This window comes from Pyrus communis, chromosome 4 (assembly GCF_963583255.1).
Source record: "Pyrus communis chromosome 4, drPyrComm1.1, whole genome shotgun sequence".
NCBI lineage: Eukaryota > Viridiplantae > Streptophyta > Magnoliopsida > Rosales > Rosaceae > Pyrus > Pyrus communis.
Genome location: NC_084806.1, coordinates 24,097,355 through 24,124,531, shown reverse-complemented (window position 1 = coordinate 24,124,531; position 27,177 = coordinate 24,097,355). Strand labels below are relative to the sequence as shown.

Genomic DNA, 27,177 nt, shown 5'->3' with positions numbered 1-27,177 from the left:
CATTTTGATTTGATTACTTCTAATTGCGTTTCATAAGTTGTGGATTCAATTTGTTTAACCGTTTGATTGATAACTTATTTATGTATGTTTATTGAGAGTGCACGCTTAATTTTCATGCATGAATATGACGCTAGAATATAAGTGAGTTTCACCTAATCGTTATGAACTTATATTCACAAGTAGTGGAGGTTGCTTATAAACAATCGCGCTAAATGAATTCTTGGCACGAGTTTCATGCTCATCATAGTAACGAATGCCTCGTCAACACTTATAGTTTTCATAATGCTTAATGATCTTTGATTGTATCTTTATTGTGCTGTTCACGTAAAGGACTTTTGAAGAATGTAGTGAATTGCGTTGCGCTAACCCATCCAATTCATTAACTTAAGGAAAACTTGACGGTTAATTTAAGCGGACCTAATTAACTTGGGGTGATGAGAATTCATAATTTATTGAAATGTAATTGGAAATCTTTTTATTATGCAAGTGTAACATATGTGGAGATGACCCCCTTAGCTAGCCTTCATTCCATTCAATTCTATCACACATTCACATTTACATTTTGCTTTAATTTACAATCTGTACATTTAGTTTAATTTCGTAAAAATCTAAATCCCCCTTTACTTTAATGTCAATTTAGTTAGAAATCATTTTAGTTTGTGTTTTTAAAAGCATTTTGAGTCTTTGGTTTGTCTTAGTGTTTTAAAGTTTAGTTTTACATTCTTTGAGTCTAGTTTAGTGTTTTATATTGTGTTTTTACGTTTTTGAGTCAAATCCAAGTGATTAACAATCCCTCCTAATCCCCGGTCCAGAACGATACCTACTTATACATATACTATAATTTGACGAAAAGAGGGTTTAATTTGTGTGCGTATAAATCACGCATCACTTCCTGAAAAGCCACCCAAAATTTACAAGTAAATCTAGGGTCATGATCCGAGACAATACTAACAGGAACTACATGGTACTTCACAATCTTCGATATGAATAATTCAGCTAATCGGCTTAAAGAATACTTCTCCCTCACAGGAATAAAATGTGCTAACTTAGTAAGCCGATCAACTATCACCCAAATGTTGTCATAACCATTATGTATACGAGGAAGCTTGTATACAAAATCCATAGTAATGTTTTTCCATTTCCACTGTGGAACAGGAAGTGGATGCATCAACCCAAACGGCTTCTTCCTTTCAGCTTTAACTTGCTGACAAATGGCACACTTGCTCACATACTCAGCAATTTCTCTTTTCATACCCGGCCAATAATAAAATGGTCGAATGGTGTGATACATCTTAGTACCTCCAAGATGCATTGCATATGCCAAAATATGCGCTTCATCCAAAATTTCTTTCTTTAATTCCATATTATTCGGCACATACATTCTACTTTCCTGCAGAAGCATGCCATCAGTTTCTCGAATTCTGAAGTCCTTCTTTTTCCCTTAACTTCTTGCTTGAATTATTACCTGGGTCTCTTCATCATCCAACTGGGCTTCAAGTACATGATCAATTAAAATTGGCCTAACTTGAAAAATAGCAAGTAAGGCTTCCTTCCGATCTTCTACCCCTAACTTCACTACAGTTAATCTCAAGTCTGCCAGAAGAGGAACACGACTAGCGTATAAAGCATTAATACAGCCCAGAGATTTTCTGCTAAGTGCATCAGCTACCACATTTGCACGACCAGGGTGATAATCAATCATGCAATCATAATCACTAAGCAATTCCAACCATCTTCGTTGTTGAAGATTAAGATCCCTCTGAGTGAAGAGATTTTGAAGACTCTTATGATCCGTAAAAATCTTACATTTTTCTCTGTAAAGAGAATGTCTCCATACCTTTAGGACAAAAATGATGGCTGCTAACTCCAAATCATGAGTAGGGTAATTCATCTCATGAGGTTTTAATTGTCATGAAGCATAAGCAATCACCCTACCATGTTGCATCAGCACACAACCCAGACCATTCAAGGAAGCGTCACTATAGATCTGGAAATTACCACTATCATCTGGGAGTGGTAAAACAGGTGCATGAGTGAGATAATACTTCAACTGCTGCAAACTCTGCTCACAATTATCATCCCACTCAAATTTAACATCCTTCCTAGTTAGCCTCGTCAGTGGTAAAGCAATAATGGAAAAATCTTTAACAAACCGTCTGTAATATCCTACCAAGCCAAGAAAACTCCGTACCTCAGTGACGGTTTGAGGTTGCTCCCAATTCTCCATTACTGCTACCTTTTGAGGATCCACCAAAATACCTTGAGCAGATATGACGTGTCCTAAAAATGCCACTTGATCCAACCAAAATTGGTATTTGCTAAACTTAGCATACAATCGATGTTCCCTCAATCTTTTCAACACCAAAGTAAGATGTCGAACATGCTCTAATTTAGACTTAGAATATACTAGAATGTCATCAATAAAAACAATGACAAACCTGTCTAGATATGGCTGGAACACTCGATTCATCAAGTCCATAAAAGCTGCTGGTGCATTCGTTAATCCAAATGGCATCACTAAAAACTCATAATGAGCATAATGAGTCCTGAAAGCTGTTTTAGGGACATCCACACTGCTGATCTTCAACTGGTAATAACCAAAGCTCAAATCAATTTTAGAAAATACGCTGGCACCACGAAGCTGATCAAACAAATCATCTATATGCGGCAATGGATAACGGTTTTTAATTGTTACCCGATTCAATTGCCTATAATCAATGCATAGCCTCAAAGTCCCGTCTTTCTTCCTCACAAATAACACTGCAGCTCCCCAGGGTGAAGTGCTAGGTTGAATAAAACCCTTATCAACCAATTCCTGCAACTGGATTTTCAATTCCCTCAACTTAGCAGGAGCCATTCGATAAGGAGTCAAAGATATAAGATCTATACTTGGAAGCAAATCAATAGTAAACTCAACATCTCGATCTGGCGGCAATCCAGGTAAATCATCAGGGAATACATCAGGAAAATGCCTGACTACTTTCACATCATCCACACTACTAGGAGCAACATCATTCAACACCACATGAGCTAAATATCCATGGCAGCCTTTCGATAATAATATTTTTGCTCTCATAGTGGAAATAACGCCATGCCTCACCCCACTCTGCTCGCCCACAAAAGTAACCTCAGGTAATCCAAGACGATGGAAAGTAACTGTTTTCCCGTAGCAATCTATATTGGCACAATTATAATGTAACCAATATGTGCCCAAAATCACATCAAAATCAACAATATCTAACGGGATAAGGTTAGCTGGCATAACTACATCCTCCACCATCACTGGACACCCTGGATATACACAATCAACATAACATCTCTCCCCTCTAGGCATAGCAAACTCTAAATCATACCCTAAAGGTGTAGGATGAGGTTGCGTCACTTGAGCAAATGTATGAGAAATGACAGAATGTGTAGCACCACAATCAATTAACACTCTAGCAAAGTGACCAAGATTATTTAACGTACCTATGATCAAGTTAGGATTATTCTGAGCATCCTGCAGCGTGATGTTGTGGATACGCCCCTGGGTCTGCTGTCATCCACCATGACCTCTGCTAGTCTGACCACCTCGACCCTGCACACCTCACCCCTGACTAGGCTGACCAGACTGCCTTAAAGATCCTGCACTACTGGAAGTGATCTCTACTTGTTAGGGCTGTCCTCCCTGGTACCATTAAGATCCACCAGCTGAAAACTGCTGATATGGCATATAACCTCCCGAAAACTGGGGATACCTACTCTTCTGATACGGTTCTTGAGGATATGAATACTGCCCTACCTAATAAGGGGCAGCATCACCCTGATAATGATATGCACCTCCACGACCCATCTGAGGATAACTACCAAGTCTTGGCGCTTGTTGCATTGACGCATGTGGTGGTAAGGAATGCTGCTGAGGCCTCTGCTGATTTTGAGGACAATTCATAGCTCTATGCCCTACTTGACCACAAGTAAAGCATCATCTACTAGCTTGCCTACATTCCCCAAAATGTCGATTATTACATCTATGACACAAAAGAGCACTTCCTCTACCAAAATCCCCCTGTCTTTGGAATCTAGGACCTCCAGAAAATCTACCACCTCTCCTCGAACCAGTGGAACTAAATCCCTCGCTGGAAGAACTAGAACTAGCTCCACTTCTCTTAAAACTCTGGGTCTTGCAAGGTCGGGTCCCCGAGTTGAATGACCTTTGCCTTTATCATCCTTCTTCTGATTGTCGTCCTTCTCTTCTTCCTCACTCTCACTAGACATATTCTCTGAATCCTCAATCCTCAACAAAATCTCATAGAACTCCTAGTAAGTATCGCAAGGAGTAGTGGTCGTCATAGAACGTCATTTCTTCTTAGTACCCAATCTAAAGCGACGAAGCATCTCAACTAGATTAGCAGCAACCTCCGGATGATAACGAGACAAGTCAGTAAATTTCCTGTAATACTCATTTGCTGTCATATGCCCCTGTCTCAAATGAGTAAACTCTTGCTTCTTACTGTCAATATAAGCTGGAGGAATAAACCTTTTCTGAAACAACTGTTTAAATACCTCCCAGTCAGGTACTTCCTCGGGTGTCATCAAATAAGACTCCTGTATCCATCAGCATGCAGGCTCTAGACCTAGAAACCAAGTAGTCGTCTCGACCCTCTTATCAGGAAGAAGATTCCCTTGACTTTGCATTACACGAAAGGTCTTCACCACATGATTGAACCATTTATCTGCTCCGTCAGGTCATTCATTCCCCATAAAATGATTTAACTTCAAATTATATACAGTCTCAAGAGTAGTCATCTGAGGAGGGTGAAGCAAAGACTGAATCACATGAGCTATAGCTTCCCTCAACTGAGCAATATTAAGGAAACTAAGCTCAGTTGAACGACGTGGTTCTTTACGAGGTGGCATAGTTCTGACAGAAGACACCAAAATAATTAGGGAATTCACAAAATATGCAGGACTGCAAACCTATGCTCTGATACCACACTGACACACCCCGACCAAAATCAAGACATGCTGGCCGTCACGTGAGGGTGACGTAACCATGTGCACAATGCGAAAGCGATAAAGATATAAGAAATACGAGTGAATAAAAACCAAACTACTAGCAGTACTAGCTAGGATAACATGCTAAAGCAAAATTAAGTGTGAAATACACAATCAGAGCATAAATAGCCTAAATGCAGTCTGACTGGACAAGTACTAATTAAACAACACCCAAAGGTGATACTACATTTGTGTTGTTCTGTCAGAACCACCGTCAAGATCCTCGTGAGCCACCAAAGCACTTCTACCTAAAACCTGGAGAGGCACAAAACAGAAAGTGTGAGTGGGTAAAAACAAAGCTTTTCAAAACCATTTCAATTATCAAAGCTAGTAACCCCTCACTATAAAACCTGTATAATTTCCCAGAAAATAGAATATATTAGTATCTCAAAACCATGCTCAACAAGCTTTAATCATGAATATGCCATGCAAAATATCTCAATATGAAATATGTAATCCAGGTGATATAAATCAATGCAAATGATATATCAGTCGGAGTCATCTAACGTGACCTGTACAGCTGAATTTAGAGCTCAAATCCACATCTCAACAACGATATATATATATATATATATCTCATCAACAATACACCTGCACACGAGTTAGAACCACCTAAAGTAGTCTGTACGACAAGCTGGGTGTATATAAATACACACTAATGCTACAATCACGTAAAGACTGTGCGAAGTATCGCAAGTCACCTACAAGTCGGAACCACCTAAAGTGGTCTATACTACAGGCTAACACCTACCTTGGATCCAAGTTGAGCGTGTGTGGTGCGAAAGGTGAACGATCATGTGAAGGCTAAGCCCTTAACTCTGGTGGAGCACTAACACCGGGCTGCAGGTTAATGAGCTCTCTAAACATATCACATAATCCTCAATTTACATAAACATTCAATAACTCACCTGGTACTTACCTGAGCGTCCACAGCGTCAACCATAAATATATGCAACTATTAATGCATGTATAAAACATATGAATACTTGGCATGGTACTTCAAAACATACTTTCATTTAAAATGAATTTCTGGGAAAAAAATCAAGTATATAGATATATACTGAAAACCAAAAGCCCACTCACTGGTATGTGGAAGGGTCGTAGCCCCCGAGCCTCGAGCGACTGCACTCGTCCTCAGGATAGGTTTCACTTATATGCGAAAAAACTATATAAACGTCAATTTAAAGCACATAAACAAAACTAGCTAATAACTTCTCATACATTGCTCAAATGGGGTGTTTAAATATACCAACGTGAACTACTCAACACCATAAACATCCCCATGTTTTGAGAAAAATTTTCCGTCCAAAAATGGAATTTGCCGTTATATATACCTGACGCTGTTAGTATATTCCGTCAAAGTTGACGAAATATTCTTCGTCTTTTCCGGTGAGTCTTGCCGGTCAACGCCATCCGCCGCCTTCAGAGCCGCCGTCTGTAACTTTAATTTTCGTTGGTTTCTAGAAAAACTTCAAAACTTCATATCTTCTTCAATTCTTAACCAAATTCCATGAAATTTGTACCAAAATGAAGATTACAACGAGTAGAACAAAAATTTACCACTTTTGGAACTTAAATCCAATGAAATCTCACTGAAAAAACCCACGATAATCCGGCCAAACCTGAAACTCGCCAAACTCAACTTCCCGACGTCCAAAACACTTCATTTTTCTTCTTTGAGCTTCATGACGTTCTAAAGCTCTCTAGAAGCTTAAAAACTTCTAAAAACTTCGCTATCACGATTGCATGAAAAATGCACCAATTCGGGATTCTTGGTTTCTCGAGAAAACGAAGGCCTCACATCCAACCAAAGGTATCAATGGGTTCCTGAGCTTGCAAGGGACTCAAAAACACCAACAATGATCTCGATCCATGCCTGAAATGGTTGATTTGGGTGATGCTCGTACAACTTGTACGAAAATGCAGAAAAATCCGAGAAGGATGAGAGATATAAGGGTTAACAGGGTTGTTTGGGTGTGTGTGTGTGCAGATGGCAGCCACCAACCAAAAACAAATCACCCATGACACCAACTAATGTCCAAGGACAAAATCGTCATTCCACACCATCGATACAAATATTTCAGGACGGGTTGTCACAAGTGTGGTATAGAGTAGTAGTTTAAAAAACAAGCTATTTCTATAACTGCATCAAATTTTTCACATTGTTAATGAACTGTAGTAAACACAAACTATATGTATATAACTAAAATGCTTTTAATTTTTTTAAACGTACGATTTTGGTTTCTGTTGTGCACCTGTTCTGTCTTCTTTGACTTGGAATTTAAAGTCACTTTTGATGAAATTGATTTTCTTCATTGTGGCTTGAGTTGAATCCATAACATTTGAATTGCTTATTGATTCTCTTGCTTTATCGAGCCAATATTGAACAAAGTGATCCTGCAGAAATTTATTATGTAATAATAAGATACTTGTTTTCAATAAATATGACAGAGTTTTTGGTTGAGTGTTTTTGCTTACCACTATTGTTGCATTTTTCCAGTAGCAATCAAATTCCAGATCTTCATTTGTTGTGCTTTGTCGAAGAGAATTCTAATGAATCATTTCTGCATTTTTTGTGTCCAAAACTACCAAGGAGAAATGGTTGTAATGAAACAATGGGAAGAAAATCTTTGATATTTTTCCATACTGGTTTATCAATTAGTTGTAGAGCATTTCCTTATTTTGCATAGTTGTTTCAATGCTTTGTTCATTGATGTTGTGCTATTGAAGATGAAAATCATCTAAAATCATAATTACAGATTAATTGTTCTACTAATTTTTATATGTATATGTAAATATTTTTTGCAGAATATTAGTTGTTTTGTTTACCATATTTTTTCCATAATGATTTTTCTTTTTGTTCTTTTTTGTTTTTTTATTTTGCATATAATTCAATTAGATGACAGATAAGTACTGGAAAAAAATGGAACTATTTCTTGTTTGTAACACTATTTTGCAAATTTGGAACTATTTCTGAAACTAAATTATGACACTAGTTTGCATAGTCTACAATTATACTTTATTTTCCTATAATGATTTTGTTTTCTGTTTTTTTTTTTTTTTTTTGTGTATTATTTCCATATATTTGTAGTTAGATGACATATAAGTACTGAAAAAAGTGAAACTATTTGTTCTATAATACTGTTTTGCAAACTGAAACTATTTCTGAAACTAGATTATGACACTCTTTATGTTTTTGAAATTGCAATGGATGCTGGAAAAAAGTTTCCATATATTTATGTTTTTGCTATCACCTTTGAAATCTTTGTAGATTGCTTCTATTTTGTTTCTCTGCCAAAACAAATAAAAATAAAAAAAAAAAACATAAAAAAAAAAAAAATTGTATTATGAAGTTTGATTTGTCTTATCAGAATAAGAATATAGTTTGTAATTGAGTTATGATTTTGTTCTTACCACTTGCACAACATGATCAAAGTATTGGTCTGTACTACCAAGTATCCTTGGTAATTTAGAATTATAGTGTATCATTTTTCCATCTTTAATGTCCCAAACTACCAAGCTAAAGTGGAAGTAATGCTTGATCAGTATGAAGACCTTTCTAACTTTATCCACATTATCTTGTAAGACTCTCTTCAATGTTTGGTAACTATGCTCCTGATCACTCTTGTCTTTTTCTATCTCCATGTCATTTTGAATCAACAACACACATTTATTTATGAAAGATAATTAAATTTAGAAAATATTTATCAAATTGGACAAACACAAATTTTTGTAAACAGAAATGTTTGGCACTTACAAAGATGAAGGAAGGAAGATATAGATTTTGTTGTTGTCCTGTTTTTTATTCGTTTTTTGACATTATGTAGAATGAAGCATCAATTATGTTGGCATCGATTGCCCCGTCCACAAACTATGATGTCAGATCTGTTTTTAGGACAACAAGCTTAGTTTCCATGTGTCACATCCTAGCTTGACACACCCCAACCCGGAATGTCCACTAGAACTCCAAATCGAGCTCTGCTGGCCGACACCTGGAAGGTGACGAAGCGATAGAATGTGATAATGTGTAAAATGTGAATAAATTTAAAACTAAAAGTGCCTATAAACACAAGTGCGCGGTGAGCGGGTATGGACCCATTTCACATGTGATACAGAGCATAAGAAAAGTACAGTGAGGTAAGAAAATAATTATACCAACATAAGGAGCCACATGAACTGGGAGTGCCACAAGTCCTCGTTGATACGGAAAGCCCAAAGTGGACAATATCGTGCTACGATGGTGGAGCGGGCCCGGGAAGTGGTCCCGCCCGGGGCGGGATGTGACAGTATGAGTGGGCAAACAAAGATTTTCAAAATCATTTCAATTATCAAAGGTAGTAACCCCTCATCGTAAAACCTGTATAGTTTCCAAAAAATCATACTACGTAGAAGTATGAAATCAAATGTATACTAACAGTAAATCCAAAAGTATACCACTACTCAGTATCTCATTAGCAATATAAATAATCATGTGCTTAATAACCCATACTAGCACGCAAGCTGGAATCACCTATGGTGACATGTACGACTGCATCCATATCTCATCAACCAATGTTAGCACATAAGTTGGAGTCACCTATAGTGACATGTGCGACTTATCCATATCTCATCAATCACTGCTAGCACATAAGTCGGAGTCACCTATAGTGACCCGGGCCCCCACCACATCCCTGGCCGGGATGTGACACCATGGACCCTTGCCGTGTGTGTGTGTGTGTGTGTGTGTACACATGCATTAAGTTATAATTAATAATGTAAACTTACATTTTCTCTTGTATGTAATATTCCTTGATTTTTTTTCTTTTGTGTCATCTTCAAGTAACGTTTATGCCCTTGTTTATACACAAAGTACATGCATAATCACTTTTACCACCAAACTTTCATTTGTGTCTTTAAGGTTACTATGTACAATTGACAAATCCCATTAGGTGCAGAATTAATTTACACACAAAAGGTAGTAGCAGAATCAATTTACACACAGATGTAGTAGCAAAATCAATTTACACACAAAAGGTAGACGTGTAATCAATTTACACACAACAAAAGGTAGAAGCCTAATCAATTTACACACAACAGGTAGGTGCAGAATAACTTTACACACAATAGGTAGGTGCATAATCACTAAAAGATAGGTACAAAATCACCTACACACAATAAGTAGGTACAAAATCACTTACACACAATAAGTAGGTACAAAATCAATTTGACATAAACTGAAAAGAAAAGAAAAAAAAAACTCTAAAATGATCTTGGAAACACTAAAAGATATATTCAGAATCACTTTACATACAAAAGGTAGATGGATAATTATTTTACCAACAAAACCGTAGATGCATAATCCTTTTACACACAAAAAGTCGATGCAAAAACATACCCATATGTAGTTAAAGAATCAGTTTACACATAAACTAAAAAGCACACCTGATCATCCAAAATACTGAAGTTGATTTTCGCGAGACTGATAATGCATGCGAAACTTCTTTTTTCTTTTTTTTTTTTCTTTCACAATCTGAAAGTTTTTGAGTAGTAGGTGCCTTGTTTTTGCAACAGAGTACTGCTGTGTTGTAGCAAATGTCACCTTCGGGGTTTGTGGAAAGATTTTTTGCTTGAAAGAGTTTTCGTAATAATTTTTTGGGGAAGATGGATGTAATAACGTCAGTTCTATGTTTTGAATAGGGCAGATGGTTAGTTCCTTGGTTTTTTTCCTGTAGCGATTAACGTGGGCCTTTTACTGACTATTATAATTGAGGGGCATGAGCCGCAATGTACTCAAGTCCGTTCCTTTCTGTTTTGGGCTTGGTTTGTGCTATTTGAGACTTTTCCTCCTTGTAATGTTTAAAAAGTTGTAGAGTTGTATAAAATATGGTATATGTTTGTATCTCTATAAATAAGGTTCCCTAGATAGAAAATCGGTGAACTTAAATAGGTAGTGAGGTTTAAATAGAAAAACTCTTATCACAAAAATAAGCAATAATATTTAAAGAAAACAAAATAAAGATATGAAAGATTGGTATAAATCAAGTGAGATACCTAAATAAAGCTTGACTTTTAAACTTGTAAAAGCAATAACAATTGGCAGAGGCAATGTTTGATAGGAGCATATTCATGCGACTTAATTAGCTTGTTCTCGTGCATTTATGTTGTGTTTCCTTAGTTATTTTAGTGTTTAAAGTCACTTTTGTGTATTTTCAGATTATCAAGCCAAAGTGGGCAAGAAGATGCAAATTGGAGTCTTTTGGAGCAAAAGAGGAATGATTGAGTTGAAGACTTGAAGAACGATGGATTCCTACTTCAACGAGGATTCCTACTTCAACAAGGATTCCTACTTGAAGTAGGAAAGTTAACCCTAGGTTTCCCGTTTCGGTAACCTTTCCTAATCTTAAACGTCCGTATTTTCTAGCCACTTTGAAGGCCTTGTAGGCACTTTAGGACACAAAACAAAGGCCCTAGCCCCTTAAACCCCTTTTGCCGTGGGTTTCCCTTGCTCACCTTCCCTTGCCGTGCAAGGTGGGGCAATTTTGTCTTAGGTTATGCAATTAAACACATGCTCCTCTCCTAAACTAAACCCTAGCCGCACCTTGCAGCCACTTTCCCTTTAATTTCTGAACTTAAACCTATTTCCCTTTCAAATAAACCCTAGCCGCACCTATTAATCAATTCCCTTTTAAATTTCTGATTTAATTTCCTAATTCTAGAAGCCTTTGATTTAATTTTAATAAGCTAGGGTTTTATTTTCTGAAACCCTATATAAACTAAAGCTCAGCCGCACCCTTTAGACACCTTAGGGCATTTTTGATTCATTCACTCATCATTCCCACTCTAAGCCGCAGCCACCATCACCCTATTTCCTTCTCTGCCGTAGCTTCCCACTATTCCAGCCACCATTCCCAACCTTCCTCCACCACTCACACCCCTTGCCGCACCACCATATCCCCATAAACCCATCTACAAACTAGAAAACATCCAAAAATCCATAAAACCCTCTCTGCCGCACCAAGAAGAAGAAGAAATAGGAGCTTGAAACGTGCAGAAATTCAAAGTGGATTCGTTGGGCGTTTTAGGTGTAATCAATCTTTTGTTCTTTATGTTTAATTTCAATTTTGTTTCTCTTTCTGTGAACATAAGAGGCTAAACCCCTAGTTAGCTAGGGGATGATTCGAAACCATGTTTATGCTTGCAATATAAATTGATTACCTTCGGTTGGAATTTCATGAGTTGTGGATTCAATTTGTTTAACTGCTTGATTGATAACTTATTTGTGTATGTTTATTGAGAGTGCACGCTTAGTTTTCATGCATGAATATGATGCTAGAATATAAGTGAGTTTTACCTAATAGTTACAATCTTATATTCACAAGTAGTGGAGGTCGCTTATAAACGATCGCGTTAAATGAATTCTTGGCACTAGTTTCATGCTCATCATAGTAACGAATGCCTCGTCAACACTTATAGTTTTCATATTGCTTAATGATCTTTGATTGTATCTTTATTGTGCTTTTCACGTAAAGGACTTTTGGAGAATGTTTTGAATTGTGTATGCGATGTCCCATCCAATTCATTAACTTAAGGAGAACTTGAAGGTTAATTTAAGCGGAGCTAATTAACCCGGGGTGTTGAGTTTCATGAATCATCGAAAGACCAACTGAAAATCATCTTGTATGCAAGTGTGACAAGTGTGGAGAAGAACCTTCTAGCTAGCATTCCATCCATATTTTCATCAAATTCGTATTACATTCTGTTTTAATTACAATCTGTGCACTTTATTTAATTTCGTCAAAAACTAAATCCCCCTTTACTTTAGTGTCCAATTTAGTTAGAAAGTGTCTTAGTTTGTGTTTCTAAGTGTTTTGATTCAATTTATCACCCAAATTCGTCCAAATTAGTGTAAGTGCTCAAAACTACCCAGATTGTGTTTTTAAGGCAGTTTTGAGTGTTTTGGTGCTGTTTTGAGTCTTTTAGTTTGTTTTAGTGTTTTATTGTTTAGTTTTGCATTCTTTGAGTCTAGTTTAGTGTTTTAACCTTCGTTTTACGTTTTTGAGTCAGTTTTCAAGTGATTTAGCAATCCCTCCTAATCCCCGGTCTAGAACGATCTCTACTTATTCATATACTACAATTGTCAAAAGAGGGTTTTAATTTGTGTGCTTATATATTTCGCATCAATGTTTCCGGAGATAGAGAACAAAATGATTCTGCAACATCCGCCCATAATGTCATGATGAGTTCTTCTTTTCTACTTATAAAAAAAAAAAGGAATTGTTATTAACATTCCAAAAATCTCATTCTCCATTCCAAACTTTCTATTTTAGGAAAGAAAAATATACTTGTGAGGAGTGTAGAATGAGATTTTTGAAGTGCCAATAACACTTTCCAAGAGGAATTGAGAACAGATATTTAAATTGTTTGCAATGTTAGTAGAATAAACATAAAAACCAACTTACATTGACAGAGATAAAAAGAAAGGAATAACCTGATATTTTCAATACGTATGTCACACTTGCATGCTACCCTCTGATTGATCTGATTTGGCTCCAAACATTGGACGGTGATTACATGACCGGTGACATCTTACAATTTAAAAGGTAAACATAAGTATATTACCAAAATTCATTTTACACAATGAATGTTAATTTTTTTAATGTATGTATACATATATTAATATTACCTGTAAGAATATCAACCTTGTTCAAGTGCGGATAAAGTGTGTTGTAATCTTGCATAAAGAAGCGATGTCGAGAGATGAGTGGAAACACGCTTGATAGTTTCTTGAAATTTGTTTTATCAGTGAATATAACTTGAGCTACATGTGGTACCACTCTGCACTGTCCTCTTGTTCTAATGGTGCTAAAGTCGGTGATTTCGTAGCAGCCACTAGCTTCAATTTTAGAAGCTATAATTTCGTAATCAATGTCTGATGTACAGGGTTCAACTGCATGTTTCTTTACAGTTGATTATGTCATAAAAGAGAACCAAAAGGACAAAAATAAAAAAAAATTAATAAGGTAATTAACAAATGGATGAGAATAAATATTATGTATTGATATGTATAAATTCAATAGTTAGCAGGGGCAATACAATGAATTAATACAGTTAAAGCATTTGAAGCAACATTTAAAAAAGATATCACACATGCAAAAAAATTTAATATAAAAAAATAAAAGTCTGAATATATTAAGAAAGTAAGATAATAGAAATAAAAAATTAAGCACAACGTAAAGTTTGATTTAAAATATTTGATTTCTATGTTTAGGATCAAATTGAATACATTATAGTATTTTGCTGATAAAAAGACAGCTCCTTGACCTTAACAAATGAAATAATGACATAAAATTTGTGACATCCCATATCACCCAGGGGAGTAATTCTTAAATGTATATTCTCATCCCTACCTAGCATGAGACCTTCTGGGAGCTCACTGGCTTCGGGTTCCATGGAAACTCCGAAGTTAAGCGAGAAGGGGGCTTGAGCAATCCCATGATGGGTGACCCACTGGGAAGTTGCTCGTGAGTTCCCAAAAACAAAACCGTGAGGGAATGGTAAGCCCAAAGCGGATAATATCGTGCTACAGTGGTGGAGCGGGCCCGGGAAGTGATCCGTCCCGGGCCGGGATGTGACAAAATTAGTAATAGAATATCAATGTATATATTTTATTCAATTGAATATATCGAAGTTTGATTATCCAACGTGTAAAAAAGCATGGGAAAGATGAATTCTAATCTGGCAGTTAACTATCATTCTTATAATCTTTAATTAAAATAATAAAACAATAGTTTCTCACCGTCCCATCAAGCAACACACAATGCAAAGATGTGTATTTCTGAATAGTTTCGGGTATTGTTGATTTCCATATTCTGCATAGGCGGAGTGTATTATGTCTGCTTTTGTATATGAGCGCAATTGTTGGATGCGAGTTGGCTCAACACCTTCCACCTAATTTGTTCAAACTGAATATAAATTCTACAAATTCATGGATCATTATTATAGCAATCTTAAAATAAATATTGAAATAATTAATAATTTGTTAAACATAACTTACATCACAATATTATCTTCTGTGAGTAATCTAGATAAATAATCAAATGCAAGGTAAAGTCTACTTCAGTAAATTGGGAAACAGATTATGACAACACAGGCATAAAATGCATAATTAGTTACAAAATGGGTGAATGCCAAAGCAGTAAGGACCCAAAAAAAAAAAAGAAGAAAAATAATTAGTTAAAAGGTATTAATCGAGCAATGTTTGCAAGAAAGCATTGTTTATTACAATGAAATATAGATACATATTCATGTGAAGCAACAAAGTTTTAGAGCCTCACTGTTGCGCAGAGGAGTAACCAACTTTAATTCAGTAAAAAAATTACCAAAGCATCTAATAAATAAATTATTAATGATCCTAAAACATTTTTTCATATCTTTTTGCAGCAAGAGTCCCAACATATACTCATGACATACGAATAGTTGATCATAACAAATAGAAAGTGCAAAAGAAAAAGAAGCAAAAAAACAAGGGATCCCAAAAAACTGAAACATTATAGTGTTTTAAGCTATTTTCGTGTGTTTGTAGGTCCTAATGGCAAAGAAGGCAAGAAAGTGCATTTTGGAGCCATTTGGAGTAGTTTTTGGCATGGATTGGATAGCTTGCATATGGAGCAAGGTGGATGGACGAATTTGAAGTGAAAAGAGGCTAGGAACATGCTACAAATCTGGAGAAACAAGTTCAAATACAAAGAAGATAAGGAAAGAGCAAGAAATAAGGAACATTATCCAACCTTATCTTATCCTATCCTAACCAACCTTATCCTTTCCTAAATCTAGCATTATCCTATCTTATCTTATCCAAATCAGTTTGTGCCTTAATTCTAGCTATTTAGAAGGGATTAGATATACATTTAAATACATAACTCATATTCTAGAAACCTTATCCCTTGTGTGCTGCATATATGCCATTCCTTGGTAGATTGGGAGTTGTAATCCCTCTCCTACATCCTTGCCGCATGTGTGGTGATTTAGAGTCAGAAATATGTTCTAAAACATCCTTTCTAGAAGCCCTATACCTGATCCTAATTGAATGCCGCAGGTTCTTAACCTTTTCCCTCTTGGTTTCTGCCAAACCCTAGTCATTTTCCCATTGGATTGTGCAATCCTTTTCCTTTAAAAATTGTGCAAGACCTAGCCTATAAACACAAGCCTTTGCCACAGGTTTTAATCATCCATTCACTCATTCATTCATGCATACATTCAGCCATAATTCACACCACATCACCCTAGTGCCGCAAGCAAGGAAGGAAGGAGAAGAGGACTTGTGCAATCTACCATCCAAGGGAGTGTCGTGCATGCCATTGGAGTGTGGAGTGTTTCTGGGTGCTTTCTATCCTTAGTTTTAGTTCGATGTTTATTTTAACTTGGTTTTCAATTATGATGAACATGTGGAACTAGTTTCTTTATAGTTGGAGGTGAATTCGAAGCCATGATTATATGTTTATATGAATTGATTACATCCAGTTATTGTTTCTTGAGTGTTGAATGTGATTTGCTTATCTGAGTTATTAAAACTTGTTTATGTATGTTGGTTGAGGGTCAACACTTAATTTGCATGCATGAATTTGATGCTAGAGTATAAGGGAATTTCACCTAATCGTTATTTACTTATATTCACAAGTAGTGGAGGTTGCTAGTCACAATCGTGTTAAGTAAATCCTTGGCATGAGTCTCATGCGTTTCATAGTGATGAATGCCTTGTCAATGCTTATGATTTTCATAGAACTTAATGGCTTTTGATATGTATCTTTATTATGCGTTTCTGTTTGGACCCAAATTTATGCTATCGGCCCATACAATCAAGGTCGTTAGATGAGTAAAGTTCTAGACCGTTGGATGATAAAATGGTTGAGATAATTTTCGATTATTTTAAGGAATAATATTGTGGTTTTAATCATAATATTATCTCTTAATATATATATATATATATATATATATATATATTGGATTATCTAAGCCTAATATTGGCTATATCCAGCGGGTTGTTTAAAGATAAATGGAGAAGCAAATCATATTTCCAGCAGAAGTACATTTCAAACGGGTTTGAGATGTTTGGTACGACTCACGCGGCAATACTATGTATTAATCAATACCTGTATCAGATAAAGGTGAAATAGTGCAATGATGGTGATCATGATCAACAACGATTTGTGATAACGGCAGAGAAGGATTTGCAATTGATTTGCAAATGGTTTGCATGGATAAGATGACATGAAAAAGGGAAACATTTTGATGGTCTCCACGTGGAAGGCAACCCACGAGTCATGATCACCAAATGGCCTGCACCTTTGGAATTTGAGGGATTTTTGGCCGTGCCTTTTTTATGGCCAGGTTATGTTGGAATGAATGCCTAAGGGATAGGCTTGCGTGCTACTTATCTGCATGCTTTGGTTCCAGTGCCGTGAAGCTTATCAAATTGGCTGATGCATGCTAATTGTTTGCATGAAGTAAGGAGATAATGATGACATCTAAAAGATAGGTTGTTGCTTACCTTGAGAAGTCTTTGACCTAGACTCTAGTTGATGAGTTTGAATTAAAATCAAATTCTACACAAGTGAAGCCGCACCACACATCTGCTTCTATAAATACAAGGCTGCAAACACCATTCAGAGGACCTTCAATTCAGCATACAAATGCCCTGCACAAAACCTCTCAAATACCTTGAGATTTTTTTCTTTTCTTTTTCTGCCGACACACCTTCAGTTTGGATAAACAACACTGTGGAGGCACCCGGCGAGCACCTTCAGTTTGGATAAACAGCACTGTTGCCGCAGAACCAGCCGACCGAGAAGCACCTTCAGTTTGGATAAACAGCACTGCGTCGAGGTCGACCGGTTACCTATCTAAGTCTCGGCCGAGAAGGGTTTTCGAACCCTTGTTGGTAGAGGTCACCTTGCTAGCCTTCTCGGCGTAGTCAGGTGTTACGAATTGCGTTATTCGGCATACTGGACGCCGAATGATTTTGTGATTGGATACTCACAAGTAAGTTTCAGAGTTCGGCATTCCGACGGCCGAACTACATTTACCATCAAGACATACATCACATTTGAGTACCTGTGTCCATATAGTTTGGTCTCGATTCGACGTGCTTATACTCTTACGAATATAATCACAGTGACCGAATCGGGCTCCGACGATTTGTGAACTTCGCAGAATTAGTAGCCTTGTCTTCAGGCTATAGAACCCAAAGACCGAGAGTGTTCCTTCCTCGGTCGCAATCGCAAGATAGAGAAGTCAACAACGCGCTCAACGCGACATCAACAAATTTTACTCCTCGGCCGAGCTCGGCCGACGAGTTGGCACACCCCGCATTCAACCGAATGACGTAGTTAGCTTATTAGTTACTCGGCATGCGCGCCACGTAGGTTTTGTAATTTTTAGAGTCAACAGTTTCATATAGAGAACTTAAGATAGATAATTTGGTTGCGATGCGTATTCCATCCAATTCAATGAAATAAGGAAAATCTGAAAGTTAATTTATGCTTTTCATGGTTAATTTGGGGCATTGTCATTCATAGTCTAAAGGAATAATAACTGGAAATTGGTTTATATGCATATGTCATGTGTGGAGAAGGACCCCCTAACTAGCCTTTCATCCATTTAATACACCTTAATTTGAAGTCTTTTAAGTTGTTTTGCAATCTGTTAAGTTTAGGTTTAAATTCGTCCAAATAAACCCCCCTTGGCATTGAGTTTATTCCTTTGGTTAGAACTAGTTTAAATCTGTCTCCATTGTTTATTTTGAGTCTAAGTTAATTAAATTTCATCTAAGTATCCCCATATAGTCAGTTTTGTGTCTATTTGATAGTATTGAGTTGTTTAGAGTCAGTTTAGCTTCTTTTGAGTCAAGTTAAGTTTTATTTTCGTCAAAATCACTTGTTAGGTCTAGAATTGAGTCTTTTTTATTGTTTGTTACTGTTTTGAGTGTTTTGAGTTAGTTTTAAGTCTATAGAGTCTAAATTAGTGTTTTAAGTTTTATTTGTGTTGATTAGCATCCCTAGTTAATCCCCGGTCTAGAACGATCCCTACTTGCATATATACTACAATTGTCATCAATAGGGTTTAATTTGTGTGTCAAGTTAATTTTCACATCAAATTTTGGCGCCGTTGCCGGGGATTAGCAAAATTGCTAATCTTCCCCTAGTAGTGCCGTGTGTTTTTCTTTTGTGTTTGTTTCTGTTTTGTTTTGTTTTCTGATTTGTTTTTGTGTTATTTTCTTGGTTTTAGGTACTAGTTTATGACTCGAAGTTCTCAACCAGTTCGTGCACATATCTTTGAGTTTGACGACGATTTTGAACAAACTTTGAGAAGGAAGAGGAAGAATCCAGAACCTAGTCCACATAGTTCTGAGGCCGAATCTGAAGAAGAAGAAGTGGAAGAGGAAGAACAAGCCATAGCAGCGGACAATCGAACAATCAAAGAACTTTTTGCCTTGGGGTTGGACAACGCCGTGCCTATTTGCATTCAATACCCTAGGGCAGCTCCGGACAAGACCGATGAGTTTGAATTAAAGTCAAGCTTGCTGCATCATATTCCCAAATAACATGGGTTGTCCATTAATGTGGATGGGAATATTCCCAAACTTGAATTAAAGTCAAGTTTGAAGTAGTATGCTCGAGTATAACACCCATTAATGTGGATGGGAATATTTTAAAGATGAAAGCCTTTCCATTCTCTCTTTTGGAAAAGGCTAAGGATTGGCTCTACAAATTGGCGCCCGGAACCGTTACTTCTTAGGAAAGTATGAAACAAGCGTTCTTGGAGAAATTCTTCCCAACTTCAAGAGTAATTCTTTTGAGGAAGAAGATTAGCGGAATTCAACAAAATCAAGGAGAATCCTTTCCAGCATACTATGAGTGTTTCAAAGCCCTTGTTGCATCCTGCCCACAACACCAAATGAAGGAAGAGCTTCTAATTCAATGCTTTTACGAAGGACTACTTCCAATTGAAAGACAAATGCTAGATGCCTTGACGGGTGGAGCTTTGGTGGAAAAAACCTTGATTGCTGCAAAGATTCTAATTGCAAATCGAGCCTTGAATGCACAACAATACGAAGGGGTTGGACAGAGGGACCCCCCCACGGCAACACCAAGTGAATGAGGTAAGTTCCATGTTCGAAATTCAATCACAATTGGCTAATCTTACTCTCCTTGTGTCTTAGGTTGTTGAAGGAAACAAAGTGCAAAAACATAGTGTTTGTGGCGTGTGCACCATGCAAGGACACCCCTCTGAGCAATGCCCTCAATTGATTGAGAATGGAGGATGGGAATCTGCCAATGCCATAGGTTATCAAGGCCAAAATCAACCTAGGCATGATCCATACGCCAACACTTACAATCCGGGATGGAGAGATCGCCCAAATTTCAAGTGGAGGGAGCCCCAACAACCTCAACAACAAGGAGGATTTCGTCCACCATCCCCTGGGATGTTTCCAAAGCCATACGCACCAATTCAAAACCAACCACAATTTGCCCAACCAAAAACAGGTTAGTCCTTGGATAATGATCAAATTGTTCAATTACTAACCACTGTGGCGTAGGGAATGCACTAAATCGGCAGCATGAATGGGATCCTTTATGGGCTCCAAATTTTTTGCAAATCGAGACCAAATTGACTATTTTTCAACGAGAGAGCACTGTTGTTTGCAACCTCGACAAAACGATCTAAATAAATTTTACTAACTTAACCGTTTTCTGCAAAAAGCCCAGACACAGAGAGAACTTGAGACCGGAGAGCGAGGCAATGAGAGGTTTGAGAGAAACAAAAAGGTTTGCGAGACAGACGGAAATGGAAAGAAGAGTTCAGAAGAAAGAGAGGTTGTGGTCCACGAAGAAGAGACCAAACCAAAGGCATTTTCATCACTTCACTGTTTGTGAACAGTGCACGTTGGTTTGGGTTTTGGGTTTTAGTATAGAAATAAATTTCTTTTGTGAGGTATGGACACATTATTAATAATTTGATAATTTGATATGAAAATTACATGTATTTATTTTTTCAAAATACACATACTTTTCATCGGTGTGGAGCCCATGTAATTATGGTGCACCACACTATACAGGATTTTCCCGAAAAAACACCGTAACCATTAAACCACCGGCGACCACCTTTCTTGAAAGAGTACTCCCAAATTCCCAATTATCCCCAATTATCCCAAATCCCCAATTATCCCAAACCCAAAGCCGAACATCGAACCAGACGCTTCAATTCTTTGTAGTTTCAGACGATATCATTCTCCCTCTTCTCTTCAAGTTCGACACTCAAATTTAAGGTATGAGGTCGATTTTCCGATTTCGAAATCAGGGAGGGGTTTTGTTTAATTTCAATATCAGTGTGGGGTTTTTAGAGGGGCTTCAATTGAATGGGGTTCGTTCAATTTCAATTTCATTTTCGGGTTTCAGCTTAAAATTTTGGCTTCAATTTCCATAGTGTGGTTCTAATTCTATAAATTTGTGAAACGTAGGGTTTTCTGTTGGAGAAGGGTTGGCCTTTGAATTGGGGCTGTTGCGTTGGTTTCTGTTGCTGGACCGGCCGGTAAAAAAATCTCAACCCTTTGCTTTCTGTGAATATATTGGTTTCTTGCTGTGAATGTGCATTGAATTTTTGACGTTGAACTAACAAAATTCAAGAATAAAAGAATTACTTTACTCATATATTAAATAATATATTTGCACTGGAAAAGGTCATGAAAACATTCAATAGAAATTCAAGGTCTATTGTATACCCTTTGAAATTTATAATTTGAAGAAAATCCGTATCCATGAGCTCATAAACATAGTACACATCCTTGAACCTTGTCCTGTGGATAACCATCATAACATCTTTCAAAGCAATCGCATTCTCATGCCTGATATGTTAAGAAGCATCAGCTCCCGCGGAGTCATCAATGCATCTATGCAGTTGTCAAACACAATATTGATCTTCTTGATTGCAACTTACTCATTTGTTTTCCTATTGATGTGGACGAGGTCACTGCACCATATGCTCCTCTCCTTATCAGTTTGACCAGATTGTACTTGGTTTAAACCTCAAACAATGTTTGCCACATTCAGTAATAATGCTTGCCTCTTTGCCTAATTCCATTTGAAGGCACAAATAAAGTTGCCGTTTCCCTGCGTATCACCATAACATGATCTACATGTTAAAGAGTGGAAAACTTATGACCATTTTGTAATGATTTACACAACAGATTTCCGAAATATGTTTTGGAAAGTGAAATCGACAAATTGAAATTTGTATTTTTAAGATCTGACAATGTGTTTGGTAGCTTTGTCCAAGAACAATTATCTGAAATGAAAATCGTAAAGACATGTAGTGTAGCAATATCAGAAAAATGAGAAAACTGTAAATGTGCAATTTGGCCCAATGATTATTTTCAGCCTAAAAAATACTCCTTTCTTGCATAGCACTGGATTTTGAGAATCAATCAATCTTCCCATTTCCAGGTCTTTAGATCAAAGACCTTAATCTGTTTCTTGGGAATTTGGATTCTTCAGATTTTTTATTTTTTGTTTTGGGGAAAAGAATTGATGATGCAGTTGATGAAATCGGGAGATCTCCCACCAGAACTCCATACGATGCCGTGTACAGAAAAGGTACCGGTGAAGTTGGAGATTGAAGACTCTTTAGAAGAGGAGCATGGTCCGCTCAACAAACGTCCTAAACCCTCTCCTGCTTTTCAAGAGGTTCAGTTTTGTATCTTGTTTCTGTTTCATTTACATATTTTCATTGCTAATCTTTTTATTTTTATTTTTTTTAATTTCCTTCTGCTTTTTCTATTTGTAATCTGGACCGATTGAAGTTTTCTCAATTTCTCTTTTGATTTTGTATGTATTATTCAATCAGAAATTGTGGTTCCCAGAAATTAATGTTTCTGCTTGTTGTATGCTATTGTCAATAGCTTAGTAAGTCCATAAATTTTGTGACATTAATGATTGAAATTGTTTCAGAAGATTGTAGCAATCTCTTCGGTCTCTTGGAAACTGCATGGGAGGATTATACGTGTGATCTTTATAGTCCATAAAGTTTACCATTTTCTTATCAATTATTGATTTATTAAACTCGTGACTATTAATTGGGATGTAAATATACAAATATGAGCTTCCTTAGGTATTGGGCTGTAATATAATATTTTGAAATTTGGCTTGCTTGAACTTTGATTATGTTTAGCTGAAAGATTTGATTGTTTCCTTTACTTTGTATAAATTTGGTTTTGTTTTGAAGTATTCTCTTACTGGTTTTTCTGGCTGAGTTACAGAGGATTGTTGGGGATAATGCATTTTCTGTTCAACCGTCACAATACAATCCACTTGATGAGCCTAGCCCCTTGGGTTTAAGGCTGAGAAAGAGCCCATCCTTATTAGAGTTAATTCAAATGAAGCTTGCTCAAGGGAGTGCTTCTGCAGCTGGAGCGACAGAGAGCAAAAATCTTAACTCTGGAGTTAAAAAGGAATGTAAAGCAAATGCTCCTTTAGGGACGGTGGATAAGCTGAAGGCTTCGAATTTTCCAGCTTCACTTTTAAGGATTGGGGGTTGGGAGGTACTCATCTTCTCTAGTTTTTAAGTTTATTTTTTGGTTTATTGAGTGGATTTGTTTGGCTAAAAGTTTCTGACACTACTTTATTTGGTTGCAGTATAAATCAAGATATGAGGGAGATTTAGTGGCGAAGTGTTACTTTGCTAAGCATAAGCTTGTTTGGGAAGTTCTCGAAGGTGGTCTCAAGAGTAAACTAGAAATCCAGTGGTCAGATATTATGGCTCTGAAAGCAAATTGTCCTGATGATGGACCTGGTACTTTTACTGTTGTGGTAATGTTTATGTATTTCCTTTCCTATGTTCTCTGTATGTTTGTGTGTGTGTTTACCGACATTTTAAAAAGTGAAGGCGAAGCCAAGGCATTTCATGGATAGCCCTGTCTAGGTGAAAGCCTTGAGGCCTCAGGGGACCTAAAATTATTAATATATATCATATAATCAACAATAGAGTCGAAATCAAACATTATAGAAGAAAAATAAAAAATAAAAAATAAAAGTTCTTCACTGTAGGTGAGAAACCCTAACCTTTAAACAAACAAAAAAAGAAAGAAAAAAGCCCCAATTGATGCCTCAGGCGTCTAGGCGAGTTTAAGCCTACTCCCACTGGGCAGAGGTGTTTTCCTCACTGCCCCACCTCGAAGGCCGCCTAGGCGCTCTTCAAGGCTCGTGTTTTAAAACACTGGTCTTTACCTATGGTCTCTGTACTCAAAATTATTATTTTGTGTCTGAAATTTTTAACCTAGTGGCCGCTTCTGTTTACAGTTGGCTAGACAACCCCTTTTCTTCCGGGAGACTAACCCTCAACCTAGAAAGCACACATTGTGGCAGGCAACAGCAGATTTTACTGGTGGACAAGCTAGCAGTTATAGGTAAAATTCAATTGGTGGTTGCGATCCTTACTCTAAAATTTCCTTGGGAAAAAGGCTTTAAATTTATTTTGGTTGATGTCACTGTTTTTTTCGTTTTTTTATTTTTTTATATTTTATTTTTCTGAGCACATTGATATTTTTACACTAAGGGGAGGGAGAGTTCGGCTAAGCCCCACAATAGGCAGCCTAATTTGGTATCGAAGTCGTCATCCACAAGATTCGAACCTAAGACCTCTCACTTTTAAGCGAAGAGGAATATCACTAGACCGTAATGTCACTGTTAAGCCTATAAAGTTCGACACACCTTTTAGTTTCTTTGTAGTGTGTACACTTGTACTATGTTTTCCCATGCTCCTTGCAATTTTTTGTTTATCTTTTGGATAGTCTCATATATTCTTTAAGTCAGTGGCCTCAAATCTTTTATTGGCCGGTGCTAGTGGTTTCAGGTATATGTTTTCTTAGCCTGTGGTCTCAGATAAAAAGAATGTATTATCGATGATCTCCTTTGGTGGTTAATTGTTGAGTTCTGATGACACTCTTGTTTTGCTTTGTATGTTTGTCCTGTTTTTAAGTTGGGTTTCCACCTACTGTTGACAAATAAACTCCCTTTGTGCCAATACTTGTCCAATTGCCAAACTGGGGCATGTTGTGTAACAGGCAGTGTGGATACTCCTTTTAACTGTTAAATTGATATTTGGGACATGTTTTCAAGATGTTCAGTCTATTTGAACATGCATCAGCCATGTTCAGGTACTAAAATTGATGCTGTGACATTTATGGACAAACTTTGGCGTTGTGGTTTTGTAGGGAACATTTTCTGGAATGCCCGCAAGGATTATTAAACAAACATTTTGAAAAGCTTATCCAGTGTGACACACGACTTTGTGTCTTAAGCCAGCAGCCAGAGATTGTTTTGAAATCACCATATTTTGAACCATGCTCTTCTGCTTTTGAAGATCCAGGCGAATGCAAAGGTCATGGTTTTGGTCAACTGGGGAATGGACCAAATGGTAAAGGTTCGTCTGTTGCTGGTTTTCAAGATATAGCATCACCATCTGCAAGCCAGTCATCTTCTTTGAATATTGACCAGCAGGATACAGCTTCTATGGCATTCGAATATCAGTCCAGAGAAGCGCCTTCCCCCAGCTCAGGTATAATAAATGAACTTGGCATTTATTTCTGGTACAATATTAGATAACGATCATCCTTTTTTTTTTTTTTTTTTTTCTTTTTCCTTTTGGCTTCTAGTTTCTTGGTTGTCATCATGTTAATAGAACTAGAATTTCTTTTGTTTGATTTTACGGTGCAATTGGTTACTTCTTGGATGTCTGGAATACTAGGTGTATATGTGGTCCTTATTTTTTATTTCTTTTAATCATTTTAATTCACAAATTGTGGAATGCAGAGATTTTAGATTTCCAAAATATTTCAGGACTTGGCAGAAGTTTTCTTTTATACTTGTGAAGTCATTTATAATTCAAACGTTGTTTTGGGATTTCACTGATGCTGATTTGGTTCGTAGTCTGAGTTCTGGTATGATGTTTATTATGCATATTACTGCAATTCAGGTTTAAAGTTTTGTTTTGTTTTTTTTTTTATTTTTGTCTTCTGTTTTGAGGGGTATAGTTTTTCTTTCAAGCTTTAGGTAAATTTGGCACTTATTGTTGTCTATTAATTGCTAAATCACTAATTGACCTATCCTATTAGTTATGGATACTCGTGCAATGGAAGGAAATGGCAGTTCAGAAGCTGTTAATTCCAGGGAGGACAGAAATTGGGAGCAAATAAAAGTCCCTGGGCTTCACTCATCAATGTCGATGAGTGATCTTATGAGTCACATTGGAAACTGTATTTCAGAACAAATGACTTCTGGAAATCCGCCTTCTGCCAATCAGCAGTCAGAATACCAGGACATGTTAGAGGACATTGCACAATACCTGCTGAGCGACACTCAATTTACAACAGCTTCAGATGAGAAATCGCTCATGTCAAGGGTCGATTCTCTTTGTTGCCTGCTGCAGAAGGACCCTGCTGCAGCTCATACACAGGTTGATGGTGATAGTTACGTTGAAGGATCAGGTAGTGGAAGGGATGTTCAACCCAATCACACTCCTGATAATAAATCTGGAGCTGTTATCAAGGACCCTGAAGACGGTGTTTCCGACAGGAAGAAGGCACCAGGAATGTCAAGAAAAGACTCCTTTGCGGAATTGCTGTTTCATCTGCCTCGGATTGCCTCACTTCCCTCACTTCCGAAAGTCTTGTTTAACATTTCCGAAGAAGATTGCAAGAGTCAAGCTAGCTAGATGCCTTGTTTTAATCCACAGTGCAGATTGGGTAGAGAAATTTTTTTCTCGCTTATACCCTTTCACAAATGTACAGAGTAAAGTTATGCCGGAGGTTTAATGCTGTTTGTTGTCCTGTCACCGTAGCATGCATAATCTTGAAAAGTTTTGGGATTCGGAGATTTATGTTGATGAAGAATCCTGAAGGTCTCTCATTGTAAAAGTTCACTTGTTACGGTAGGGTTGTGCTCGTTCTTGTTCTCGTTCTCATATTATTCCATGGGTTAATCAACTTTTGATTCGGGGAATCATAATCTTTTAACTGTTTTTGTGGTTGTATAATGCAACGTCGATTGAAATAAATAATCAAGCAACCCACATACATTATCTACAACAAAATGGTAGTCAATGAGTTCAGATAAA

General features: G+C 37.0%; 1 protein-coding gene across 2 annotated transcripts; it reads left to right on the top strand.

The window, feature by feature from the left end:
- Window positions 1-21,129: 21,129 nt before the first annotated feature.
- LOC137732398 (uncharacterized) lies at window positions 21,130-27,177 on the top strand. 2 transcript variants are annotated; one of them, XM_068471706.1, is made up of 8 exons: window positions 21,130-21,337; window positions 21,530-21,600; window positions 22,591-22,751; window positions 23,324-23,605; window positions 23,700-23,873; window positions 24,363-24,469; window positions 25,277-25,620; window positions 26,177-27,177. In XM_068471706.1, exons 3-8 carry the CDS (start codon window positions 22,596-22,598, stop codon window positions 26,773-26,775), a joined length of 1,662 nt encoding a protein of 553 aa, XP_068327807.1. In that variant the 5' UTR covers window positions 21,130-21,337; window positions 21,530-21,600; window positions 22,591-22,595; the 3' UTR covers window positions 26,776-27,177. The 2 variants fall into 2 exon arrangements, with proteins under 2 accessions (XP_068327807.1, XP_068327808.1); XM_068471707.1 differs by lacking the exons at window positions 21,130-21,337; window positions 21,530-21,600 and having other exon boundaries at window positions 21,607-22,751.

What these genes read in the sequence shown, in the direction of transcription:
- LOC137732398 (XM_068471706.1), top strand. Translation starts at nt 22,596, where the DNA reads ATGATGCAGTTGATGAAATCGGGAGATCTCCCACCAGAACTCCATACG. An exon ending in CCTCTCCTGCTTTTCAAGAG is followed by an intron (nt 22,752 to 23,323) that starts GTTCAGTTTTGT and finishes GCTGAGTTACAG; the next exon opens with AGGATTGTTGGGGATAATGC. An exon ending in TAAGGATTGGGGGTTGGGAG is followed by an intron (nt 23,606 to 23,699) that starts GTACTCATCTTC and finishes ATTTGGTTGCAG; the next exon opens with TATAAATCAAGATATGAGGG.